The 23,009-nt window shown below is 47.0% G+C and overlaps 2 protein-coding genes across 2 annotated transcripts in view; one reads left to right on the forward strand and one right to left on the reverse strand.

The window, feature by feature from the left end:
- Window positions 1-16,940, reverse strand: CIAPIN1 (cytokine induced apoptosis inhibitor 1). Its single transcript, XM_047078466.1, has 9 exons — window positions 16,860-16,940; window positions 10,838-11,013; window positions 10,230-10,382; window positions 8,705-8,781; window positions 6,860-7,028; window positions 5,339-5,412; window positions 4,338-4,453; window positions 1,235-1,316; window positions 1-712 (listed from the first exon to the last, which is right to left on the reverse strand). Exons 2-9 carry the CDS (start codon window positions 10,992-10,994, stop codon window positions 602-604), a joined length of 939 nt encoding a protein of 312 aa, XP_046934422.1. The 5' UTR covers window positions 10,995-11,013; window positions 16,860-16,940; the 3' UTR covers window positions 1-601.
- COQ9 (coenzyme Q9) overlaps window positions 16,734-23,009 on the forward strand; it is a 14,343-nt gene continuing 8,067 nt past the window's right edge. The window contains 3 exon segments of the mRNA XM_047078465.1: window positions 16,734-17,101; window positions 19,686-19,854; window positions 21,233-21,368. Of these exon segments, the coding sequence (XP_046934421.1) occupies window positions 16,735-17,101; window positions 19,686-19,854; window positions 21,233-21,368 (672 nt within the window). The 5' untranslated portion in view covers window position 16,734.

Consider the following 23,009-nt stretch of genomic DNA (forward strand, 5'->3'; position numbering starts at 1 on the left):
TGCAGAAGTACACAACTTTAATGACTGTAGAGTAACAGAAACCACAGGACAGGTACGATACAGTAAAACAGGGGTGGGGTGGGGTGGGGATAAAAGGACAGAGGGACACTGAATATGATCACAGCAACCAATGGGTGATTCCTTTGGTGCCCTGAGGTCATGAGACACTTGACTCCTGTCACCAACAACTGCAGGTTGAGTAAACCACCAGCTCTGGAAGACAGGCAGTGGCACTATTGCTGAGCTTAGAATCGGGGCAGGGCCTGCGTCACAGAGTGTTAATACTCTGAGTGTGAGGTTAGCACTGTGACATCAGGAGAGGGGCCTCCTCAGGACGCACTCCCGTCCCCTCACACTAGGTGGAGAAAGAGGTCCCCTGACTCAGAGTAACCAGGCCCCATTAACCTTGGTCTTTGGATACATAGCAGCGCTACACCCCACTGCACCCCACAGCCAGCTTCACACTGTTTACCCAGCACCCCCTGCAATCGGAGTTCGTGCAGAGAGTGAGCACATCCAGAGGAGGTGGGAGGAACCACGGCGGTGGGACTCGAGGGGCAGGAGCTGGCCGAGGAGCAGAGGTGCGCCATGGCGGCCCCTCCTAGGCGTCACTGAGATTGCTGGCGCTCAGGAGCACCTGCTCCCCAGGTTTGAAGGCCGGCATCCCAAGGTAGGGGCAGCTGGCACAGCGGAAGGCATCGCCCAGGTAGCACTGTTGAGGGAAGAGACAGTCATACAGGGAAGTGGAGGGTCAGCGTGTCCCAGATTCATGGGCAAGAAAGGGATCCCTCGTTTCCTGACATGGCCATAGAGGCCCGATGGGAACGGCCGGTGCATATGTAGGTCCGACTGAGATCCAGATACCGAGAGTATTTAAGATCTCCGGTTTTACGACAATCAGCAGTCTGGAGAAGTTCCTTAGAGGCCGTATTTCTACACTCTCAGCAGTTCAAATCATAGCCCAGCTCAGCCACATGGCTGAAGAGCATCCGGCCACGACGAAGTGGGAAGAACGGGGCCCAAACCGAGAAATGACAAGAGCTCCCCCCGGGGTGCGGGCGTGCCAGCCCAGTCTCAGACGATGACCTCTCTCCTGCACACACGTTCTCACGTATTTGCCTAATTAGATATCTGGGCAGGAAGTGAGAGCGGGAGCTAGTCTGTGCTGGGTTTAGGATGATGCCCAATACCACTGGGGGTTTTGTGAATACTGAGTAAAGATCCAGATATTTACGTTTCCACAAGCCGACTTGGGCTGGGAGCTCGCCTGTTCCTTTGACTTCTCTCTTTCCAGTTCTTCTGCGAGGCCACAGGTGCTGGGGGGACATCAGTAGCTTGTGAGTGAGACGAGCCACCACCCAGGGGCTCCAAATCCTTGGAGGAGCCCAAGCCCGCCCTCACACTTTTCTCTTTACACCAGGATGTCTTAACGCACACGCCCACAGGGCCACCAGGCTGATGATGTAAGTGTGAGGCCGTTTAGGGAGACAGAGTGGTGGGGAGCAGGTGGCCCTGAGGGAAACGCCCTGTCTACACAGGCCGGCCACTACTCAGCTTCGGCCGATTAACACACTGGGGAGAAGCAGACAGTGTTGGCACATTTTCCAAAGCTAAGGACAAACAGAAAAAACAAACAAACTGCATTTTTACTTGAAATCTCCTGATTTGTGAATGCTGGCAACTTTCACACTTAAAAAAAAAAAAAACACCGATGACTCAGCAAGCCCACATGCCACCATTTAACTTTTTACCACCCTTTCCGTCCATGAAACAAATGCAAAAATACTAAGACCAGCGTTTTCCAGGTTAAGAGGACAGATTGAACTCATGCCTCTACTTTACTTTCCCTCAAGGTCCCACCAAAACTGGAGCGAACACATAACCCCCCAACGACAGGGGCTACGGGAAAGGGGACAGCAGCAATGCGGTGCCAGGTGCTGCAAAGCAGGAGGGGAAGAAGTGACTCCGACTGAGGGGAGCTGAACTCTGAGCAGGCAGTGAGGAAGCCACCACCATGTAGGTGGCCGACCCCCAACCCACATCACACCCCAAACCCTCCAAAGGAACTGCCTGCACCAGAAAGGCCCTTCCTTCTCTGCGAATTCTAACACCCCAAAGGGAAAGACCCAGAGATACTGACTTTGCCGAGTCCCCCACAGGCCCACCCTGGCTCCTGTCACTAAAGCACAGCCAACAAACTCCCCGCTGAGCTCAGGGCTCCCAGGGAGCTTTCTGTCCTCCACTCTTATCTTGGAGACAACCAAGATTCGTGGGAGGTAGAAGGCCTCTACCTCGAAGTGAGAGACCAAGCTAAAAAAAAAAAAAAAGAAGAAAAAGGCAACTTGGAAGAAACAGAGACTATGCAGGGAGGAAAAAACCTACAAAGAACTATCACTAACCTCGGGAGAAAAGAGAAGAGATCACACCCACAAAATAAAAATAGGACACTGTGCTTAAAAAAAAAAAAAAAAAAAAAAAAGAAAAAAGTCATAAGAAAAAAGTCATTCCACAAAAATGGAATCTTAGAAATTAAAAACATGGTGGTAGAGGGGCGCCCTGGGTGGGTCAGTCAGTAAAGCTTCTGACTCTCGGTTTTGGCTCAGGTCATGACCTCATGGTTTGTGGGATCGAGCCCTGTGTCAGGCTCTCTGCTAACAGTGAGGAGCCTGCTTGGGATCCTCTCTCCCCCTGCCCCTCCCCCACGTGCACACATGTGTGCTCATGCTCTCTCAAAAATAAACAAATATTAAAAAAACGTAACCATGATAGAAATAAAATAACTTAACAAAAGGTGTAGAGGATAAACCTGCAGAATTTCCCAGAAAGTAAAGCATAAAGAAAATGTGAAAGAAAAAAATTTACAGGACTATTAAAGGGATCCAACATCTTGAGTAACAGGTCACAGAAAAAACAAAGAGAGAAGACAAAAGTGGTATACAAAATTAAAGAACATTTCCCAAGCTATGGACGTGGCTTCTAGACTGAAAAGGTGTATCGAGTGGCTAGTGCAAGAGATGTGAACAGACCCCTCTTCAAGACATATTGCAAAATGATACTGGGGATAAAGACAATTCTACAAACTTCCAAAATGGAAAAAGAGGTCTTACAGAAAGATCAAGAAACTGAATGGCCCCAGATACCTCTTCACAGAAATGTCCTCAAAATGATGTAAGAAAATTATTTCCAATCTAGATTTCCATACCTAAATTAGCAATCATGTATGAGAATAGAAAAAAGGCATTTTTAGCCACACAAAGTGTGCAAAACAAATTTACCTCTCAAGTAGCTTTTCTAAAAAAAACTATTAGAGAATGGACTCTACCAAGAGAAAAGAGAAAACCAAGAAAGAAGCAAGGGATACAAAACACGGAAAAGCTAACTTAAGGCAGACGGAAGGGAACCCTCAGGGGAACAGTGAAGGGGACTCCAAAGATTTCCGCACCGCTGGGGACAAGGTCACACGTGTGCACGGGGCAGGGGCACGAGAGACAGACACGCTGAAGGCTGCCACTGTCACCAACCAAGCTGCCATCAGGCCACTCTTTTACCCGAGGGTGGGCAAGCCAGCCCAGGGCCTTGGCTTATGTTGACCGTGTGTGGGCGACACTCAGCGTGCCCTCCCCCGACACCCGGAGGCTCTGCCGAGGACACGTGTGTTCTGCCGTGGTTGCTCCACACAGGAGAGCTCTGGTCCCGGCGGGTTTGGATCAGAACACGTAGAGCAGTCCCTCCCTCTGACCACACTTCTGCTGGTCGCCAGTCACTGCGTCACTCTGCGGTCCTGCCAGCGCTCTCCCTGTGCCAGGCCCTTGGTTTCCGAGAACTCCCTCGTGACTCTTCCTACTGACTCCCCTGGAAGGGACCCAGTCCAGACGAGACTGCAGATCTTATCTTTCACCGGGAGACTTCACAGATGTGGAATATTGACCTGTCCTTGCCTCATCGGGGGTGGGCTTACTACTCAGGTCTTCACGACTGAAGAATGTATTATTTGGAGCTTCGCACTAGGTGGTAAACTATCAAATAAGCCAAGAATGATTAACATAAACTTGGGAGAATGGTAATTTGTGACAAGAGGGAGCAAGACGCAGCTGAGGGAGCCTGTCGAGCGGACTTCTGAGATACTAGTCATGTTTCCGATTCTTCACCTGGGTAATCAGTACACAGGTGTTCGTTTCATTACTGTTTAAAGTGTACCTGATTAAAGAAGTCCTCTGTATATATGATAGATTTCGCTATAAAATATATATTTTAACAACAGTCAAGTATTCCGATTCCTTGAGACTCAAGAAGCCACTAGAAGCAGCCCGGCAGACCCTGCTTCTGCCAGCACTCACCAATTTTTGCAGGCCTTCCTCTTTTTCCCTTCTCCACATGAAGGAGCCCGCAGGGAAGCTGGATCCGGCTTCTTAAAATCTTCTGGATCCAGCAGCTCATCGGAGTCGATGAGATCCTGGAGAGTGTTCGAAGAAGTTAGTGACACGGTCACGATCTCTGCTAACAGAAGGCTGAAAAAAGGGTTGTGGTGGCAGTGGGTTTATAGGGTCCACGTAAAGAGGGTCTCCACTGCCCTATTCTGGGCTGATCACCACACTCCAGCTGACCACTGGAGGGATCTAAACTATGTCCACAGAAGATGCATTCGGTTGTGAGGGGACTGGGAAGTAATTTACAATGTGCAGAGAACGTGAGTGCGTGTGTATGTAGGGAGGGAGCAGGAAGAACAAAAAGAGAAGTGTTATAGTTATTCAAATATATGAAGGGCTGTCATGTGAAACAAGGGAATGAAATATGTTTTATATCATTCCCGAGAAAAAGACAAATAACGATACATACATGTGTGCAATTCTTTGATAAAGGTGTGGACAATTCATCTGTAAGCTCTACGGGGGCATGAACCGTAGCCTGTCCTGCTATCTCCAGAATTTCAACAGTGGCAGAAATAAAGAACTTTACTATAGACAGTACTGATCAAAGATGGGAAAGTGTTGCTCTTAAGACAGTGAGCGTTCAGTGACTTGCCCAGACAAAGGAGCCAATAAAATAAAACTGACAAACTTTTTTCAGGTTCACGCATGCCCACAAGAATCTTTAACATATCACATGAAGTGAGAACAAGAAAACCTGTGAGGAAAAGAGATGCCGAAAAAGAAATGTAAAATGCCACCAATGCGGAGTTCCCTCCTGAATCAAAAATGCCAGTGACAGGCACAGCCGCAGTGCTGGGCTTTACGGCTGCAAGTCCGGAGAGGCCACTCCCAATGACGACCACTCATACCCGCAGCGAGGCCTACAAGAAAGCAGCGCAGAGCCCGCAGTGCCCACAGTGCCCGCTCACCACGCTCTCGTCCTCCATGTCGTTGGCTGAGAGGGTCCAGAGCTTGGCCGCTGCAGGGTCCACGGCAGGCTTCACTGAGTCCAACCCACAAAAGAAAAAGAGCTCCATAAAAGCAGCCAGAGACAAACCACAGGCATACGTGAGCCTTCTACTGAGACTCTGGGAGGGGACGCTGGACTGGGAGTCAAAAGGCTTGGGTCCGAGGCCCAGCTCTGCCACTTAGAGAAGGCACGGCCTGGGGCCGATCGCTTTGCAGTGACAGAAGCCATCATTTGCTAAGCACTTGCTTTGTGTCAGATACTATGGTAAGTATTTCATATATGCTACCTAATTAAATCCTGGTAAGAATCTTACAAGCTAAGTATGTAGTGTCCTAATTTTATAGGTGAGGAAGCTGGTTCCCACATTTAGGCCACTTTTACAGTAAAGAGCCACAAACAGGAGTCTGTCCAATGCTTCTGACTTCACTCCATGTTGCTGTGTCCTTATCTTCGTTTCCACCCCTAGAACCTGGGGCTAATTGTACTCCCTACACCTACTGCAGGGAGATCTGAAGATCAGAGAGAAAGTTGCCAAAAACCATCATAAATAGCAAAGCTTCTGACTCACGTGAACCTGTCACGTACAAGAAAATCGGCTCCAGAGCCAGTGGCGGTGGTGTAACACAAACCAGCTGCAGACACAAGCCTCACACCTCCCGGCTCTATCTGGGTCAGGGGTGGGGTGCAAGGAAGGCCCTGAAAGAGCGGAGCCCCGAGTCTGTGGGCAGGTCCTCAGATGGGCCTTGGGGGCAAGTGCATCTCCACAGATCACTGTGCAGCTGAATGCTCAGGCCTTCCGCAAGGCAAACCGCTCATCGAAGCCGTCCCTACCCATTCTGGAACCATGACTCCGAAGGCTGGGATTCCAGAGGATTTCTTAAAGATTTTGGCTGGCCAGTCAAAGCAGAGCAGTGTGAACGTACCTGTAAATTTTCGCATATTTCACAGCTGGGACAATTTCTCTCAATTCGGGCCTCATGTAATAGTGATCAGAAGGGTGAAGGGGTGGCAAAGGGCAAGTGCAACTTTCTGAGAAGAAATATGTTCACAAGTGGCTTAAGATCCTCAAAGTAAGAGAAGCTGACTTTACTAGCATGGAAAAGACAGGAAGAGGAGCAGGGCACTCTTAGTGGCCATGACCACCAATGGGAGATCTTCTGAGAATAAATGTCATGGTTCTGGGGTGTGGAAAGACTTTGTGAGCTAAACCACATGCTCAGGCCTCTAGAATCTGGAGGCCTCAGTGTCTTCTGGTGCAGAAGGGGTTGAATTAAGTAATACCTATGCATTATGTCAGATGTGGATCTGAATCTGCCCAGGACAACAGTACATTAAACATTCTTCCATTAGGAAATGACTGAAATTAAGGAAGAAGTGGTCCTCTAGAGACATCACCGCCTCTATTCAGATCTCTGGCTCGATGTCTCACATGTCCTTCTAGGCCCACCTGGACAGAACAAGGTCCTCAGGCCAGTCTTACCTGGAGGAGAAGACTTCTTGGCAATAGAAAGCTTCAGTTGACTAGAAGAACCCACTTCAAAGTTGGGTTTTTTGCCTGTGATGCACAGAGAGAGCAAGCTGTCACTTTGGTAACCCAGATGTTCCTGGACAGACTGTACCTCTTCGGGGCTCAAGGGTTCCCGCAGCAGCTGGAATTCAAGACACCAAAAGCATTAGGCCACACTCTTTCCACAAAATAACGTTGTACTATGTCTACCTATACAGGCGTCAAATACTCATTTCTGTGTACTAAGCATATAGTAGCACCAGATGACAGACGTCACCTCATGCCTCACATTCGGTTTCTCAGTGACCTGTCCCCTAGAGTGTCATTCTGTCTGTGTGCTTACTTTGAGCCAACCCTAAATTATTTACCAGACACCTGTCTATTAGGTACAAGGCACTATGCCAGTCATTCTGCGGGTTGTAATGATTATGATTATGAAGATGAATCAGACATGTTGAACAGACATGTTGAAAAGGATCACAGCCTACAGCAGGGAAGCATGCCCACAACAAAGAGAGTGGAAATGAATTAGAGAAAAAGGACCATGCGGGAGGGAAATGTTTTCTTGGGAAGAAGTAGCAGACGATTGATAAAGGTAGAAAAAAATGTGGAAATGCCACCTCTCTGCCCAACAACTACGGAATGGTTGAATAAATCTTAGCCCATCCATAGCACTCAATATTGTCACATCATCATTAAGGATGAGGGGCAATGCACTGAAGGTGGGCAAATGTCAAAGATATTTAGGGGTGCCTGGGGGGCTCAGTCAGTTAAGTGTCTGACTCTTGGTTTCACCTCAGGTCATGATTTCATGGGTTCATGGGATCGAGCCCCATATGGGACTCTGCACTGACAGTGTGGAACTTGCTTGGGATTCTCTCTCTGCCCCTCCCCTGCTCGTGCTCTCTCTCTCTCAAAATAAATAAGTAAACATAAAAAAATATATATTTAAAGGTGGGGGGAAAAGCTAGTGACTGAACAATGTATATATACAACCTTATTTACACTTAAAAAAGTCTCTCTTACACACACACACGTAAATATATAAAAAAGGTCTTAGCAGCCACACATAAAAAATGTGTTGGTGGCTTCCTCTGGGAAGGGAAGCGTGAGGAAGGCCTACACGTCACTTTATGTTTATAAGCTCTAGTATTAACTGAATTTTGATGAGCATCGCTTATTTAGAATATAAAACAGAAACCCTAAACTAAGAAAAAAATAAGAAAGAGTGGGTGTAAAGAAACTAAGGCCCTAGGTCATGTGGCAAACAGGTAGTATACCAGCGATCATGGTATAGCACTCACCTCTCACATAAGAAAACTTCAACATCAAAGAAGAATGTAGAAATATGAACACCTCCATTTAACCTCAGTCTTTCTACTGAACTATCAGAGATGGCATTCCCATCCCCACCCCCCAACCTGCTCCAGCCTCCCACCAAATATCTGAGGACGGTCCCGGTGCCTGTGTCGCTCCTGGGCCTAGGATTTGTGTCCATTAAGGGACCTGTGTTGCGCTCTCCCTGCCACCGTGGCCACCACCCCCACACCAGTACTGAGACTGGAACACACCCCAACCCACACGGGCGCAAGCGGAGTCTCTTCAAAGGACAGGTGTTCCAGAAAGTTCTGTCTTTTGCGGCATCACGTATCTTAGACACAAAGCACTTCCCGGCTTGCTTCCTAGCGTACGCGACACTGTGCACCTCACCTTCAGGGCTGTTACTCCCCTGAGTTTCTCTGTACTGACTCACAGAGATCCTGGGTGTGGTCGCCCAAGGCTTCAATTCCCAGCAAAGAACGTTGTCTACCAACATACCTCTTTCACTTCCACGAGACCAGAAAGAGTCAGGGCCGAGCACAGCTTAGATGTCGTTCTCACTTTGCTATCGTTAACTGCCGAGAGGAAAACCCCAATTAGTACTTCATGGGACAAAGCAAGGAAAATAATAAAGGCTCCATCCAATTTGGGTCAGCAGCCAATAAAACAGAAATGGTGAAGGCATTCTGACACATGCTTTTGGTTGGTCAAAGTGCTCTTACCTGTGCTCTTAAGTGTCATATAGTACTTCCATTGTTACTGTTTCTTCTCACTCTTGGCTTCTTGGAAATACCTTCCAGGGGATGTTGGATAACGAGTGAGAAAGAGGCTGAGGAAACGTTAAGGCACTGACGTTCTCTCTGTACACTTCTGTGCAGCCACCCGAACTCTACGTTCCCAGCAAAGAATGCTGGTCATCTGCGGTCTGCGTCTCAAATTTATACGTCCGCACAAACACCTCTACGCATTTCAAAATACATTCGTTCTCTTATTGTGTTTATAAGTTAAGTCATCACATATTGATGGAAAAAGTTAAAAAATTCAGAATTGGACGGTGTTTTGACAGCTTCACCACGGAGCAAAAACGAGAGGCTTTTACCTCCTGGATTCCATCATTAGTTTCACACGAGTCAACAAGACCACTCATCACTCCCAGACTTCCAGTCATTATTTTCTAACTTTTTATTCTGAAATAACTATAGGTGCATAGAAAGTTTTGTTTTGCTTTGTTTTAAAAAGGGCCGTTCACCTCGTTCCCCCCCCCCCCATGGTAACATCTGACGAGATCGGGTGCATTCAGGGTGGTATGGCCGTAGACGCCCCCGCCATGGTAACATCTCACAACTATAGCACACCGGTGAAGACCAGGAAATTGTCACCGGGAGTCCACGGCGCTACCCAGATGTCACCAGTTTTACGTGAGCTTGCTTGCGTGTGTGCAGCTCTGTGCAACCTTACCACGCTTGCAGCTTTGTGGGAGCACTACCACAGTGAGGATCCAGGATGCTCCATCACAAGGAGCCCTCTGACGACCCCTTTACCGCCTCACACATCCTCTGCCTCCCGCTCCTAACCCGTGGCGACCCTCAATGTGGTCCCCATCGCTATAACTTTGCTATTTCAAGAATGTTGCGTGAACAGAAGCACACAGCATGCAACCTTCTCAGCCTGGCTTTTTCTCACTCGGCACGATTCCCTGGAGAGTCATCCAAGTTGCTGCACGTATGAGGAGCTTATTCCTTTTTGTTGCTCCAGAGTTTTCCACGGTATGGACGTACCACAGTTTAACCAGCCAGCCTGTTGAAGGACCCAGCCATTGTCAGATGGGCAGTTTCCTTCTATTTTACTGCCGAACGGATCAAAGGTCACAATTCCTTCAGGTGCCCTGCTTCAGATTTGTACAATCATTTACCACCAAGGAGAAGGATCTCCAAATGATACCTCCTACTCAGAGAGATGCAGTAAACATACCTAAAGATGGAACGCTGTTAAATTCTAGTCTTTCAAAGGAAGATTTCCTTACCTACAGCTGTCTCTACTGGCTCTTTCAGAAAGAGACATCCACCGGGCCGAAGGATCCGGGCCATCTCGGCCAAAATCTCAGCGCTGTGCAGAGTGGTGCTCCCAGGAATTACACCCGACAAAATAACATCAAAGCTAGATTCTTTGTGGGCAGCTGAAAAGAAGGAAGACTCTACTCAGCAAGCACCTGGGCCCCAGAGGCAATCTGCCAACCCCTGCCAAGCCCCCCTCGAGGGCTGCAGGCCTGGCCCTGGAAGAATGAACACCGCCCCCTCAAGCAAATGTTACGAGGCCACCATCACTAGCAAGAGGGGCCATGAAGCTGCTGTTCTCCCTCAGTCTTACTAATTCTGTATCCTTTCCTATGTTTAGGGAAAGGAGTAAAAAAGAAAGGTGGCTTAAAAAATGCGGAATATTTAATAAGAAACAACAGACTTCTACAAATCAACTACACTCTGAAGTCCACTGTATCTCAACTGAAAAACAGCAGCGTGGCCACCCACTGCTATCGTCTGCCACCCAAAACAACTCGGACACTGAGGAACCACATAAATGCAGCATCCCACCAACCCCTGCCGCCCTGCAAAGACGATGTGTGCAGGCACTCACACTGCAACAGCTGGCTGATGTTTTCCACAGACACCTGGCCCTCGCCGCCGGTTAACGTTCGAAGCTTCTCCACCAGATCTTTTAGAGCCTCCGCCGGGGATGACTTATCCCAGATCACTGCCACAAACTGGCCAGCCGAGACCCCGTAATCTGCCATTCCTGCAGTGCCGAGGGACCTACAGATGACGAGGCAAAGGAAAGTCAAGACGGAGCAGAGACGAAAGCATAATTTAATCCATGAGGAACCATCAGATGTGATTAGAATCACCACTTAATTCGGACCTCTCGCCAGGGAATGCTGACCACATTAGAATATCTTCCTGTAGATGCTAGAGAGGTGAAGAAATGAACCCATCTCAATGGATCATAACCCCAACTTTCCCAAACAAGGCAGGCTGCTACCCTGATGAGAGGCCTGTCTTGGCAGTCAAGTTAGGAAGTTGAAGGCAGAAAGATTATTTCTGCTTTGATTTGAGACAACTCAGCTTGAACAGAATATAAAACACACAAGACGCTCATTAGGCAAAAGTAGGACTCAGTAAAGAAGGCCAATAAATGGGCAGATATAACCCAACCACAAGCTTAATGTTTCTTTAGAAAAAAGACAACATATTTTTTTTAAATTTTTTAACGTTTATTTATTTTTGAGAGACAGAGGGATACAGTGCAAGCCGGGGAGGGGCAGAGAGAGAGGGAGACACAGAATCCAAAGCAGGCTCCAGGCTCCGAGCTGTCAGCACGGAGCCTGACGCGGGACTTGAACCCACAAACTGTGAGATCATGACCTGAGCTGAAGTCAGATGCTTAACGGACTGAGCCACCCAGGCGCCCCAGAAGACAACATATTTAAATTTAGCAAATTGAATAATGATATTTTCCCTTTCATCAAAATATGAAAATTCAATTCCATTGAATCTGCAATGATCAATACTACCTACTGTCTTTAACGTTTAATGTTAGTTACCCAGACTGTTCAAAACACTTAAAATACATGATCTCAACTGAACCTCAGCACAACCTTAAACTAAATATTCCCATTTTACAGCTATAAAACTGAAGCCATGGACTTGCCAGGTCACACAACTAATAAATGTTGTGAGATAAAGACCTGGAATTTGAAACCAAATCCATATGACTGTAAAGCCCATGCTTTTAACCTATGGAAATCCCCTCCCCCCACACCTTGAGGCAACTTTCTCTTCCACTGGATACTGAGATGAGTCTAGAATGTGCTCACAATGAAATCAGGTCAGGCTATAGCATTCTACTTGGCTCCTCCTTTCTTTCTTAAACATTAATGCCACCAAGTTTCCAACCTAAAATAGCTCTAATAAATGGCATAAAGGCAGAAGCCGTGGTAGCCAGGTCAAGTATGGATCAGTGTTGTGCTGAACACTCCTGTCTTCTGCAGAAGTGGCTAACTCAGTCACAATTATGCCACCACAGGCACTCGGACTGAATTTAAGCCACGTCCACTACATTCTTCCGTCCTCAAAAATATTCACTTCAGGGGCGCCTGGGTGGCTCAGTCCGTTGAGAGCCAGACTTCAGCTCAGGTCATGATCTCGTGGTTCATGGGTTTGAGCCCCGCGTCAGGCTCTGTCCTGACAGCTTGGAGCCCGGAGCCTGCTTCGGATTCTGGGTCTCCCTCTCTTTCTGCACCTCCCCTGCTCACACTCTCTCTCTCTCAAAAATAAAACAATAAAAACTTAAAAATATTCACTTCAAACGACCTGCTCCTCCACCTACAAATCTTAGCCAAATTAGCCAGTCATCCTTAAATACTATAGTACTTTGGTTTTGTCACTCACTTCCTAAAGAAGTTTATTTTCTAGGTGAAATCAAGTCATTCTTCTGGAATCAGGTTCTCCATAAATAATCTGGCTCCACCTGGATCTCCCACTTCTCCCAAGTGAATCCCTCCTTGTTCTATGAAAAACCTTTGCCTTTTTGCTTTCATCATACCTTTTATCCAATTGCTTCCATGTAAAATGTCCACTTCTTATTATCCCGACCTGACTGCAAGCCCCAGTAAAAAGGATGCCAAGTATTATCAGACAAGCAACATTCCTTAGTCACTGAATCGTTTTTAAATCCTTAAAAAGTACACAACAAAGAAATGAAACTTTTAAGCTTTTAACAGGCACAGGATGTTGAGGAAGAACTCCCGCAAACATATTTTTTTTAAGTTTATTTATTTATTGTGAGAGAGAGAGAGAGTGCATGTAAACAGGGGAGGGAGGGAGGAGGGAGGGAAGGGGTGGGGGTGGGGGATCCCAGGCAGGCTCCATGCTGTCAGCACAGAAGAACCAGCCAGGGAAAATAGGACCATGGATTGCTGGGCATCAGATTATAAGAAATAACGAACTTGTTTCTAGAATGATGTTGGCACCAGGTTCTCTGCTGGGACAATAGAAAGTGACCAGCTCCCTGCCCACCAGCAACAACTACAAACCTTACACTGTACTCGCAGAAAAAGCATCAAGAAAGAAAGAAGGTGCAAAAGTTTGTTAGAGCAAAACAAAAAGCCAGGTGTCTAGACCTTTTCAGCAACCTTAAATGGAGGCAGTTTCTACAGAGCACAGGTTTTGAATACAGATGAACTGGGCTTCTATCGACCACTGGACTGTCTACTTAGTAGCTACATGATCATGGGTTAGTTATTAGCCTCTTTTCCCATCAATAAAGAATAATAATCTCCTATTTTGCAAGGCCGCTGTACGAAGTAAATGAGAAGATAAGAATATGCAAACCATATTTCATGCAGATCCTCAGCAGGGTCTGCTGCACAGAGCTCAACAAAATAATCTTCTAAGAGAACTTAGTTTTTGGTGGCCAGTTTAATTGCCTTTGCTTCAAAGAGTCCCTATAAAGCCTATTCTTTCTCCTCAGCTATGCCCACTGAGGACTCCCCAGGGAGAGATGTGAGGCTTCTTTCTCACTGTTAGAATTACACAGAAGAGCTGCACTTTATGACATCTTTGGCACTACTCCAGTGGGACTGTGTCAGCACATTAGAAGGATGTAAAATGCTTTGCGTTCCATATCCCCCCAAACTAATCTTCTCTGGCAAGAGGGAGCTCATAAAATACATTTACTAAACATTAACCCTCAAAACACAGACATAGCCACCACTCTCGGCCAGCATTTTCCGAATAAAATGGGACACAATGTTCTTTAAAGTATCTAAAAGCCAAAGTGTGATACCTGTCATCGTCAGAGTTCTGTGTGGCTGTCAATCTGCCTTTTTAAAGCAACTCTAAGGAAAAAATGTCCGGCACCTAAGTCAACATACTTACAAGTGTGACTCAGTTTCATATCTAAAAAGAGGTGGAGTTGAAGAAGGCACTGTCACGTAACTGGCCTTGTTAAGCACTGCTCCAGCACTGCCTGCTATACACAAGTGCCCGTGGCTCTTCTAAAATGCTACTGGCAGGCAGGGAAAGCAGATGTCTGAAAACAACTTCTGGAGATGCACTTGTTTATTTCTCAGGTACCCAATAAACACCAAATCTTGAGGCATTTGGCTCCTCTGAAGGATGAAGGGAGCCAAAAGGAAAAAAAAGAAGATTGGGGCACCTGGGTGGCTCAGTCAGTTGAGCAACCGACTTTGGGTCAGGTCATGATCTCACAGTTCATGAGTTCAAGCCCCTCATCGAGCACAGAGCCTGCTTCAGATTTTCTGTCCCCCCACCCCACTCTCTCTGCCCCTGCCCCCCCCCCATAAAAACATTTAAAAAAATAAGATTGAAGTTTGCATACCAGTTCTTACCAAGGATCAATCCTTTTAAGTCAGGTGGCTAAAAACTTCTAAGAATACTGAAAGTTCTCAAAAAGGAAACATTTAAATGTAATGAGCGTGTGTGTGTGCACGTGCACACACACACACGCAGAGAAAAAGAGGTGATAATCGGCAAGAAAACAAGAAACTCAAAGGAAAATGGAAGACTGTCTCCGGACAATTAGGTATGTGTCAAGAATTAAGAATTTCAGGAAGGATACCCCAGAGCTAGAATTTCCACAGGAAAGGCTCATTTGAGGATCGGTGGACAGAACTCAGAAAACAAAACCTCACAGATCAGTAGTGTTTTAATGAAATCCAGAGCTGTGGATCTGAAATTTTAACATCTGGGGAGTAGTTCTGGCTCAGAAGGGCTTTCTCCACATCCAGGCAGGGGAGGGCAAGATGTTTTTTTTTTGTTTTGTTTTGTTTTGTTTTTAATAATTTTTTTTAACGTTTATTTATTTTTAAATTTTTTTTTCAACGTTTATTTATTTTTGCGACAGAGAGAGACAGAGCATGAACGGGGGAGGGGCAGAGAGAGAGGGAGACACAGAATCGGAAACAGGCTCCAGGCTCTGAGCCATCAGCCCAGAGCCCGACGCGGGGCTCGAACTCACGGACCGCGAGATCGTGACCTGGCTGAAGTCGGAGGCTTAACCGACTGCGCCACCCAGGCGCCCCTAATGTTTATTTATTTTTGAGACAGAGAGAGACAAAACATGAATGGGGGAGGGGCAGAGAGAGAGGGAGACACAGAATCAGAAGCAGCCTCCAGGCTCTGGGCCGGCAGCCCAGAGCCCGACGCGGGGCTCAAACTCACGGACCGCGAGATCGTGACCTGAGCTGAAGTCGGACGCTTAACCGACTGAGCCACCCAGGCGCCCCGAGGGCAAGATGTTTTGAAAAGACTAGCTGATAAGCATTGTGCAAAAGAGATACAAAGACAAGGGTCTAACTGCAAACACAAAATTTACAGAATGACATGCTTTGTTCCTGTCATCAGTTATTCCTAACATGGAAACCATGTACTTTTCCCTGTTAATATGAAGCCTTCCCTGATGACAGATATCACAGGGAGGCACTCTGCATTTACACTTCAGTTTAGTGCCTGGTCCATGACCTCCCTGAGTCATTCAGAGATCGGCACTTAATGTCAGAATGGACACCACCAACCTTACCTAAACTTGCAGAGTCTACAAGTCACCTGGGGGCTTTGTTAAAATAAGATTCCTGGACTGCACCCAGATGTACTGAATCAACACTCCAGGAGAAAGACCTGGGTACCCAATTTATTAGCAAGCATCCTGGATGGTTCTTTTGATCTGGCAAGTTTGGGAAATATTAAATTATACCGCTGAAAAGATGACCACAGGCCCCAAATGGAGCCACTTGTGCTAAGCACACATCATCAACAAACCGAAACTAACAGCTAACTTAATTGTGGTTTCAACCTTCTCCAGGAATGTAATCTCAATTCAGGGGTCAGTTTGGAATTTTACAGTCAGCATTAGTAAAGTAATCTGCCTAACAGACCCCTTCTGTCCCCTTGCCTGAAATAATCCCCTCCCGCATTATAACTTCCCTGTCTCACCCCCTCTGCCTTTAAAAAAAAAACCTTTCCTTTACTTGGGATGGGATGCTGCCCAATTCATGAATTGTTCAATAAAGCCAATTAGATCTTTAAAAGTTACTCGGTTACTTTTTTGTTATTTAATAACACCAACTCCACACTTTGGAGGTTCTGGCAAGTCACTGGCTCAAAATTACAACCTGGGAGTTAAGTACCCCACCTCTCCCAAAGACCGAGGCTTCAGCTCCCCCAGTGTTTGAGACGAGGGCCTGAGGTCCAAGGTCACAACGGCTGGCTGTTAGCAGAAGCGGGTCTTGAAGGACCCAGGTCTTGGGGACGCAAGGTCAAGGCTCCTCCTTCTCAGCGCGCTGACTTCGGAGCCTCAGACCTCGGGCCGGCAGCGCATGAGAGGAGGCAGCCCGGGAAGGTCAGAAGCCATCACAGCGCAGGAGCCCGAGACAGGCAGGCCCGCCCCCCCCCCCCCCCCCCCCGCCATACGGGCTCCCCGGGCAAAAGCCCGCCGTGCTCCCCTGGGAGGTGGTCATGGCTCCGTGTTCACCGAGGGACGGGGCTGGGAATAGGAAACAAGAGGCTCCAGGGGCGAGGATGGGCCGGAAGGGGACAGCAGGGGAGATCGGGTTCCTGGGCCGCAACTCTACGACGCTCACCTGCCTCTCGGGGCTCACTCCCGGCTTCTTCGCGGCAGCCGGCTTCGCACCTCGCGCCTCTCGCGATATGAGGACTCTGCGGGAGCGCGGGTAGGGCGGAAGTGGCCTTGGCGAGCTCCCGGGTGTCCGCCGCGTCACTGGCGGAGGCGTGCCCGCTTCCAAGATGGCGGCGGCAGCGGCGGCGGTGTCAGGCGCGCTCGGCCGGGCGGGCTGGAGGCTCCTGCAGCTGCGGTGCCTGCCCGGTGAGGGGGCGGCCGAGCCGGGGAGCGGGGAGGAGCAGGGAGGGGGCACGAAGCCGACCTGGGCTGGGTGCGGGGCGGAAGAGGCCGCCGTGGCGGCCCACGAGCAAGGTGAGGTGAAGGGCATCGGCGCGGAGCCGCCGGCGTCCAGGGCTCGAAGGGGCCGCCTGGCTGGTTTCTGCCCCCATTCTTGAGCTGTGAAGGGCAGGAGTGGCGGGGCGGGGCCTGTCTCTCCCATTTAATGAAGTTAACGGAGCCCCAGAGAGAGGGCTGTGGGTGCCCAGGGTCTCACAGTTCGGCAGTTGCAGCCTGGCAGACCCAGACCCAGTCTGTCGGCAAGTCCACCGCCAAGTCCCCGGGAAGGGCCACTTCAGGGTCAGAGTTGGAAACGGCCGCAGAGAGCCCCTAGTCCGTTGTTTCTTAAGTCGGTCATCTCCTCACTTCATTGATTCAATGATATTGTCCCACCTTTTCCACAATATAGTCAGTATTTTTGTTTATACACCCGAGTTCTTAATACTAGACGTTTACTTAAAAGAGGCAGCTTTATATTGCTACTGTAAATGGACAACCAGTGTCACCTCCGTAAATAGAATGTATGCATTGATGTATTAACATAAACATACAACTAATAAAATAATATTCTCCTGGATTTCATCAAATCTTGTGCTCCGCGGTGGTTTCCACAGTCGTGCTTTGGGACCTCTCCCATCCTGTTCGAAGTTTTATGAGTATTTGTTCCATTTTTTGTGTGTGTACAAATACTAAAATACGGATATTTTTACACCTACTGTTCTGTGTTGTGTTTTGTTTTGTTTTTTGAGAAAGAGGGGATGGGGGGGAGAGAGAGAGAGAAAGAAAGGGAGAGAATCTTAAGCAGGCTCCAAGCTTAGTGCAGAGCCCGATGTTAGGGCTCCATCTCATGACCCTGGGATGGTGACCTGAGCCTCAACCAACTGAGCCACCCAGATGCCCCTATTCTGTGTTTCTTTTAACATCATCGTTCCCCGAGTTAGTCCATAGATTTCTTTTTAAAACACGAGTGTCCTTCTGTTGTTGTTAATACAAAACTCCAATCCAAATGTTTAAAGAAATGCCTGTGCCCCAGCATATCCACTCCTAGGTGGAGAAATGAAAGCATATGTCCACCACAAGGTGTGTACAAGTACATTTACAGCGACTTTATTCATGATAGAGTAGGCTGAAACAACCCAGGTGTTCATCAACAGACTAGTGTTTCTTAATGCAATACCAGTCAGCAATAAAAAGTAGCAATTGATTTCCACAAAAATACTAATCAGTTAACAATATATTATGCAAAAGAAGTTTTGCACAAAAAGGATATACTGTATGATTCCCTTTAGATGAAATTCTAGGACAGGACAGGGTGGAAATTTCAGAACAGTGTAGGTGGGGGGGAATGACCGGGGAGGAGCATAAGCTTTCTGGGGTGATGATAATATTCTTCACATTAGGGGTTCAGGTTATGCAAGTGTACACTTTTGTCAGGACTCAGATTTGGCACATTTAAGATTTGTGTATTTCATTGTATATAACTACTACCTCAGTAAAAGACCAGTAAGTAAATACTGAACTCTGGTTAATGATATGCACGCAGAATGTGTGGAGCTGAAGAATACTGAGGTCTACAACATGCATCAAACGTAAGATGGATTGATGACGGGAGAGTGTGATAGATATGTAGAACCTAGGTGGTGGGTACACAGGTGTTCATGTCATAGTTCTTTCAACTTGTATGAAATTTTCTATAATAAAATGTTGGGAAAGAAAAAAAGGAGTATGAGCCTGGACTTTCCAAAGCCCTTCACATAGTAAATAAGGTGTTGCAGGTGTTGCCAATGAGAAAACATCAGCATGAGAAAAACCCCACACCTGTGGGGTGCCTGGGTGGCTCAGTCAGTTGACCATTGACCATCCCATCCAACTCTTGGTTTCAGCTCAGGTCACGATCTTACAGTCATGGGATTGAGCCACATGTTGGGCTCTGCCCTGAGCATGGAGCCTGCTTGAGATTCTCTCTCTCTCCTGCCACTCTCCCCCACTCACTCTGTCTCTGTCTCTCTCGCTCAAATGAATTAAATGAGTAAGTAAATAGAGATTAGTGACCTGTGTGAAGACACCATATAAATACTATAGGAATCAGTACTCAGGCCTCATTTCTAGTCCAGTGCTCTTGGTATAATATAAATATGTAGCAATTTCAGGTCATTTTCACTTTTTGATTGGGCTTCACAACACTCCCAGTGAGCAAACAGATTCTTACTCTTAATTTGCATATTTAAAAATCATGCTCATTGGGGCAAAGCCCATTACCATACAGTGAACAAACGATAGCAAAAGGCCAGAGGCCAGGTCTTCGGTTCCCTGGCTCGTGCTTTTGCCACCACATCATGTGTCAAGGTTGCCAGTTTACCGAAGACTTTTGTCTGGGACTCAATACTCGGATAAGTGGTTCTGGAGTAGACTCAGCCCTGCTTTTCCTCTCCCCATCCCTCACGCCTTTCGGGGCATCAAAGAGTCTTCTCTGGTAAGTGTTCCTGCCTGACCAGCCCCGTTCTTGTTTCAGTGTCCCGTTGCCAGTCAGCCGTGGTGTCACGTGCCTTCCATGCTTCAGCTGTGCAGCTAAAGTCTTCAGATGAGCAGAAGCAACAACCTCCCCCGTCTTTTTCTCAGCAACATCCTGAGACACACAGAGCAGAAGAACCCAAGCCAGAGTCCTCTCGTCCACCCCCCAGGTATGTATCAGGACCGCAGTCCATCCATTTCTGGCCATTTTGCATGCTTGGGTGTGTCTGTCCTTCCTCTCTCCTCTTTATCCTCCTTTTCACCTTCCATCATTTTCTAGGCTATCTTTGAAAGGAAACTGTTGCTTTTTTATTATATTTTAATTGTGCCTGTACACTCTAAAATATCTAATCAAAGTAAAGAAGCTCATAAAAGTAAAGCAAAAATTACCAGAAATCACAAACCCTGAAAAAACTAATGTTTTTGCAAATGTCCTTTTTTGATGTTTTTTAAGTATACTCCATACGTAAATCTATATACTGTAAGTGATTAATTACACTGTACACCATTCCAGAACCTGTTTTTTCACTCAATAGTACATTTTTAATGTTTTCTCAGTCTGCATGATTTTCATGGTTGCATACTATGCCAGCAAATGGCAGTATTAAAATTTATTTAACCTATCTTGGGGCATCTGGATGGCTCTGTCGGTTAAGCGTCCGACTTCATCTCAGGTCATGATCTCACCATTGGTAGGTCTGAGCCCCATGTCAGGCTCTGTGCTGACAGCTCAGAGCCTGGAGCCTGCTTCGGATTCTGTGTCTCCCTCTCTCTCTGCCCCTTCCCCATTCATGCTCTCACTCTCTCAAGGATAAACATTAAAAACAATTTAAATTTATTTAACCTATCTTTTATTGATGAATATTTAGATTTCCTTCACTGCTATAAAAAATGTGATCAAGTGTGTGATTCTCTCAGCAGGGGGAGCATTGAATCAAAGCAGGTGCACATCTAAAATTTTGTTACATGTGTGGGACCAAATTGGCCTCTAGGGAGGTGAAAATAGTTTACGTTTCCATTAGATATTTTTTCTTCTTAATTCTGCCACTGAGAAGTTCTGCTAGCTCTGAAATTAGGGTGTTCCCATCATTTTTCTGGTCTCCTGATTAAAGTGCTTCTCATTTCCATTCAGCAAATATGTTCTGAGGATCTCCTTTGTGCCAGGCCCTGTGAATACTACAACCGTTGTCCCTGTCCTCATGGAGTTACCGTTTGGTACAAATACAGATGAAGAAACAGTGTGCTAAGGGCTGTAAACAGAGAAATCCAGGGGGCTATGGGAGCATTTGCCTTCCTATGACATGACCTCCTCACTCACGGGATCCCTTGTCTCAGTGACTGTATGAGAGGAGAAAGGTGATAGAATTTTTGTTCTGTTGGCATTGAAACATCAGTACTAGTGAAAAGTAAGCGTCTTCCCAGCGTGCGCTTAGAGGAGGCCCAGAGCCTCCGGTTTCCGGTCAGGCGCATTTTGCGTGTTAGGCAGCCGGCAGTGAGATGAGGTGTGCTGGGTTCCGTCCCCACGTGTCTGTTGGGTTTGGGTCTCAGGTACACAGATCAGGGCGGTGAGGAGGAGGAGGACCATGAGAGTGAGGAGCAGCTGCAGCACCGCATCCTGACCGCAGCCCTGGAGTTCGTGCCTGCCCACGGGTGGACAGCAGAGGCCATCGCGGAAGGAGCCCAGGTGTGTATAGGAGGAGGGGGGGTGGTGGCCGGGAGGGAGTCACACCGGCCAAAGCAGAGGGCCTCATGCTTTCTTATGGCCCAGCTTAGAGCCCCTCACTGCTACAGGATTGGGGCAGGGTGTGTTTTCCCAATAGGGTAAAAATAGCTTTATTTGTTTAATACAGAAAGATTATACCATAGAGTTGGTTCTTGCGAGCTAGGTTATAAAGGCAGCCCCTTAGGCATAGGTGTTGCCTATGATCACAGTTACCACGTTTCATTGACTCTAAGACAGCAGTGGTTGTAAGAAGTGCCATTATTTTATGCAACACTAAAAAAGAAAAAATGCTACCTATTAAACTGGGGAACGTTGTCAATTGCATATTCACACTGAATGTTTAAATGAAAAAGTAGGGGGGCATCTGGCTGGCTCAGTTGGTAGAATGTGTGACTCTTGATCTTGGGGTTGTAAGTTCCAGCCCCATGTTGGGTATAGAAATTACTTCAAAATAAAAATCATAAAAATAAAATGAAATGAAAAAATAGGTGCATCTTAAAATTGATGAAATCTGGTGTTTGAAAATGCAAGAGGGCACCATCTAGGAGACCAACACGCCTTGCTTTGTCAGTAAGACTGACGGTGTTTGCTCCTGCGTTGGCACAGATGGCTGCTTTAGATTAAGCCGTTGGCTCACCTGGAGGCCATGGTGCACAGAATTGTCAAGCATAGCCAGATACCGCCCTGTGAGCACAGTGAGAACAGAAAGCAAAGGAGTTCCAGATTCACGTCTACCACCCCAAGCTTGCGGGGAAATTGGATGGAAGGGTGAGCATGTTTGAACACTGGCAAGAGCACAGAAACAAGGGTGAAGTACAGGTACGAGAGAAAGTGGCAAAATCCGAAGTCCAGAGCCCCTTCAAGGCAAGAATTAGGAGATCTGGGAAATGAGTGCGAGGACTGGCCTTTGATGTATTAGGGGTGAGGTTGGAGAAGACAGCTACGGGTTTAGTTTTTAGAATATTAAGGGAGTTCCCAGGGGACAGCTTCTGTTCCCTGTGAAGTAGTGTGGTTGTCTCATGAACCTGAAGTTAAAAAGGGTAAGAGGAGACAAAGGTTTGAGGGTGGCAGAGGATGTTAGAAAGAATTATTACAGGAAGTGGTGGAACAGAAATGTAACAGGATGGTTTGGAAAAATCTTTTTTTTTTTTTTTAAAGGGAGGGAATCACTATATATCAAAGCTACCTATATTCACAGTCCTAGAACTTTTTTTTTTTGTGTCTATTAATTTTTGAGAGAGAGAGAGAGAGAGAACACAAGCAGGGAAGGGACAGAGAGGGAGACACAGAATTCAAAGCAGGCTCCAGGCTCCGAGCTGTCAGCACGGAGCTGATACAGGGCTCGAACCCACAAACCATGAGATCATGACCTGAGCCGAAGTCAGATGCTTAACTGACTGAACCACCCAGGTGCCCCTGTTTGGAAAAATCTTATACTGCATTAGTCTACAGTAACTGGTCTTTTTCACTGTGTCCTGTGTATATCTTCATTCATAGTGGCTGCATAATACCCATTGTATTTACTTGACTGAATTGATAAACATTTGGGTTGTTTCCAATTTTTTAGTATTCTAAACGTATTTGTACAACATTTAAGTGCAT

Source organism: Lynx rufus, unplaced genomic scaffold (assembly GCF_022079265.1).
Source record: "Lynx rufus isolate CCGP_SWC_20201006 ecotype Redwood Valley unplaced genomic scaffold, mLynRuf1.p SCAF_16, whole genome shotgun sequence".
NCBI classification, from domain to species: domain Eukaryota; kingdom Metazoa; phylum Chordata; class Mammalia; order Carnivora; family Felidae; genus Lynx; species Lynx rufus.

Coding starts and splice junctions, on each gene's coding strand:
- CIAPIN1 (XM_047078466.1), bottom strand. CDS start 10,994: ATGGCAGATTACGGGGTCTCGGCTGGCCAGTTTGTGGCAGTGATCTGG. Junction 10,383..10,837: donor CATCAGCCAGCTGTTGCAGT/GTGAGTGCCTGC, acceptor CCTTCTTTTCAG/CTGCCCACAAAGAATCTAGC. Junction 713..1,234: donor CCAAGTCGGCTTGTGGAAAC/GTAAATATCTGG, acceptor TTCCCTCAACAG/TGCTACCTGGGCGATGCCTT.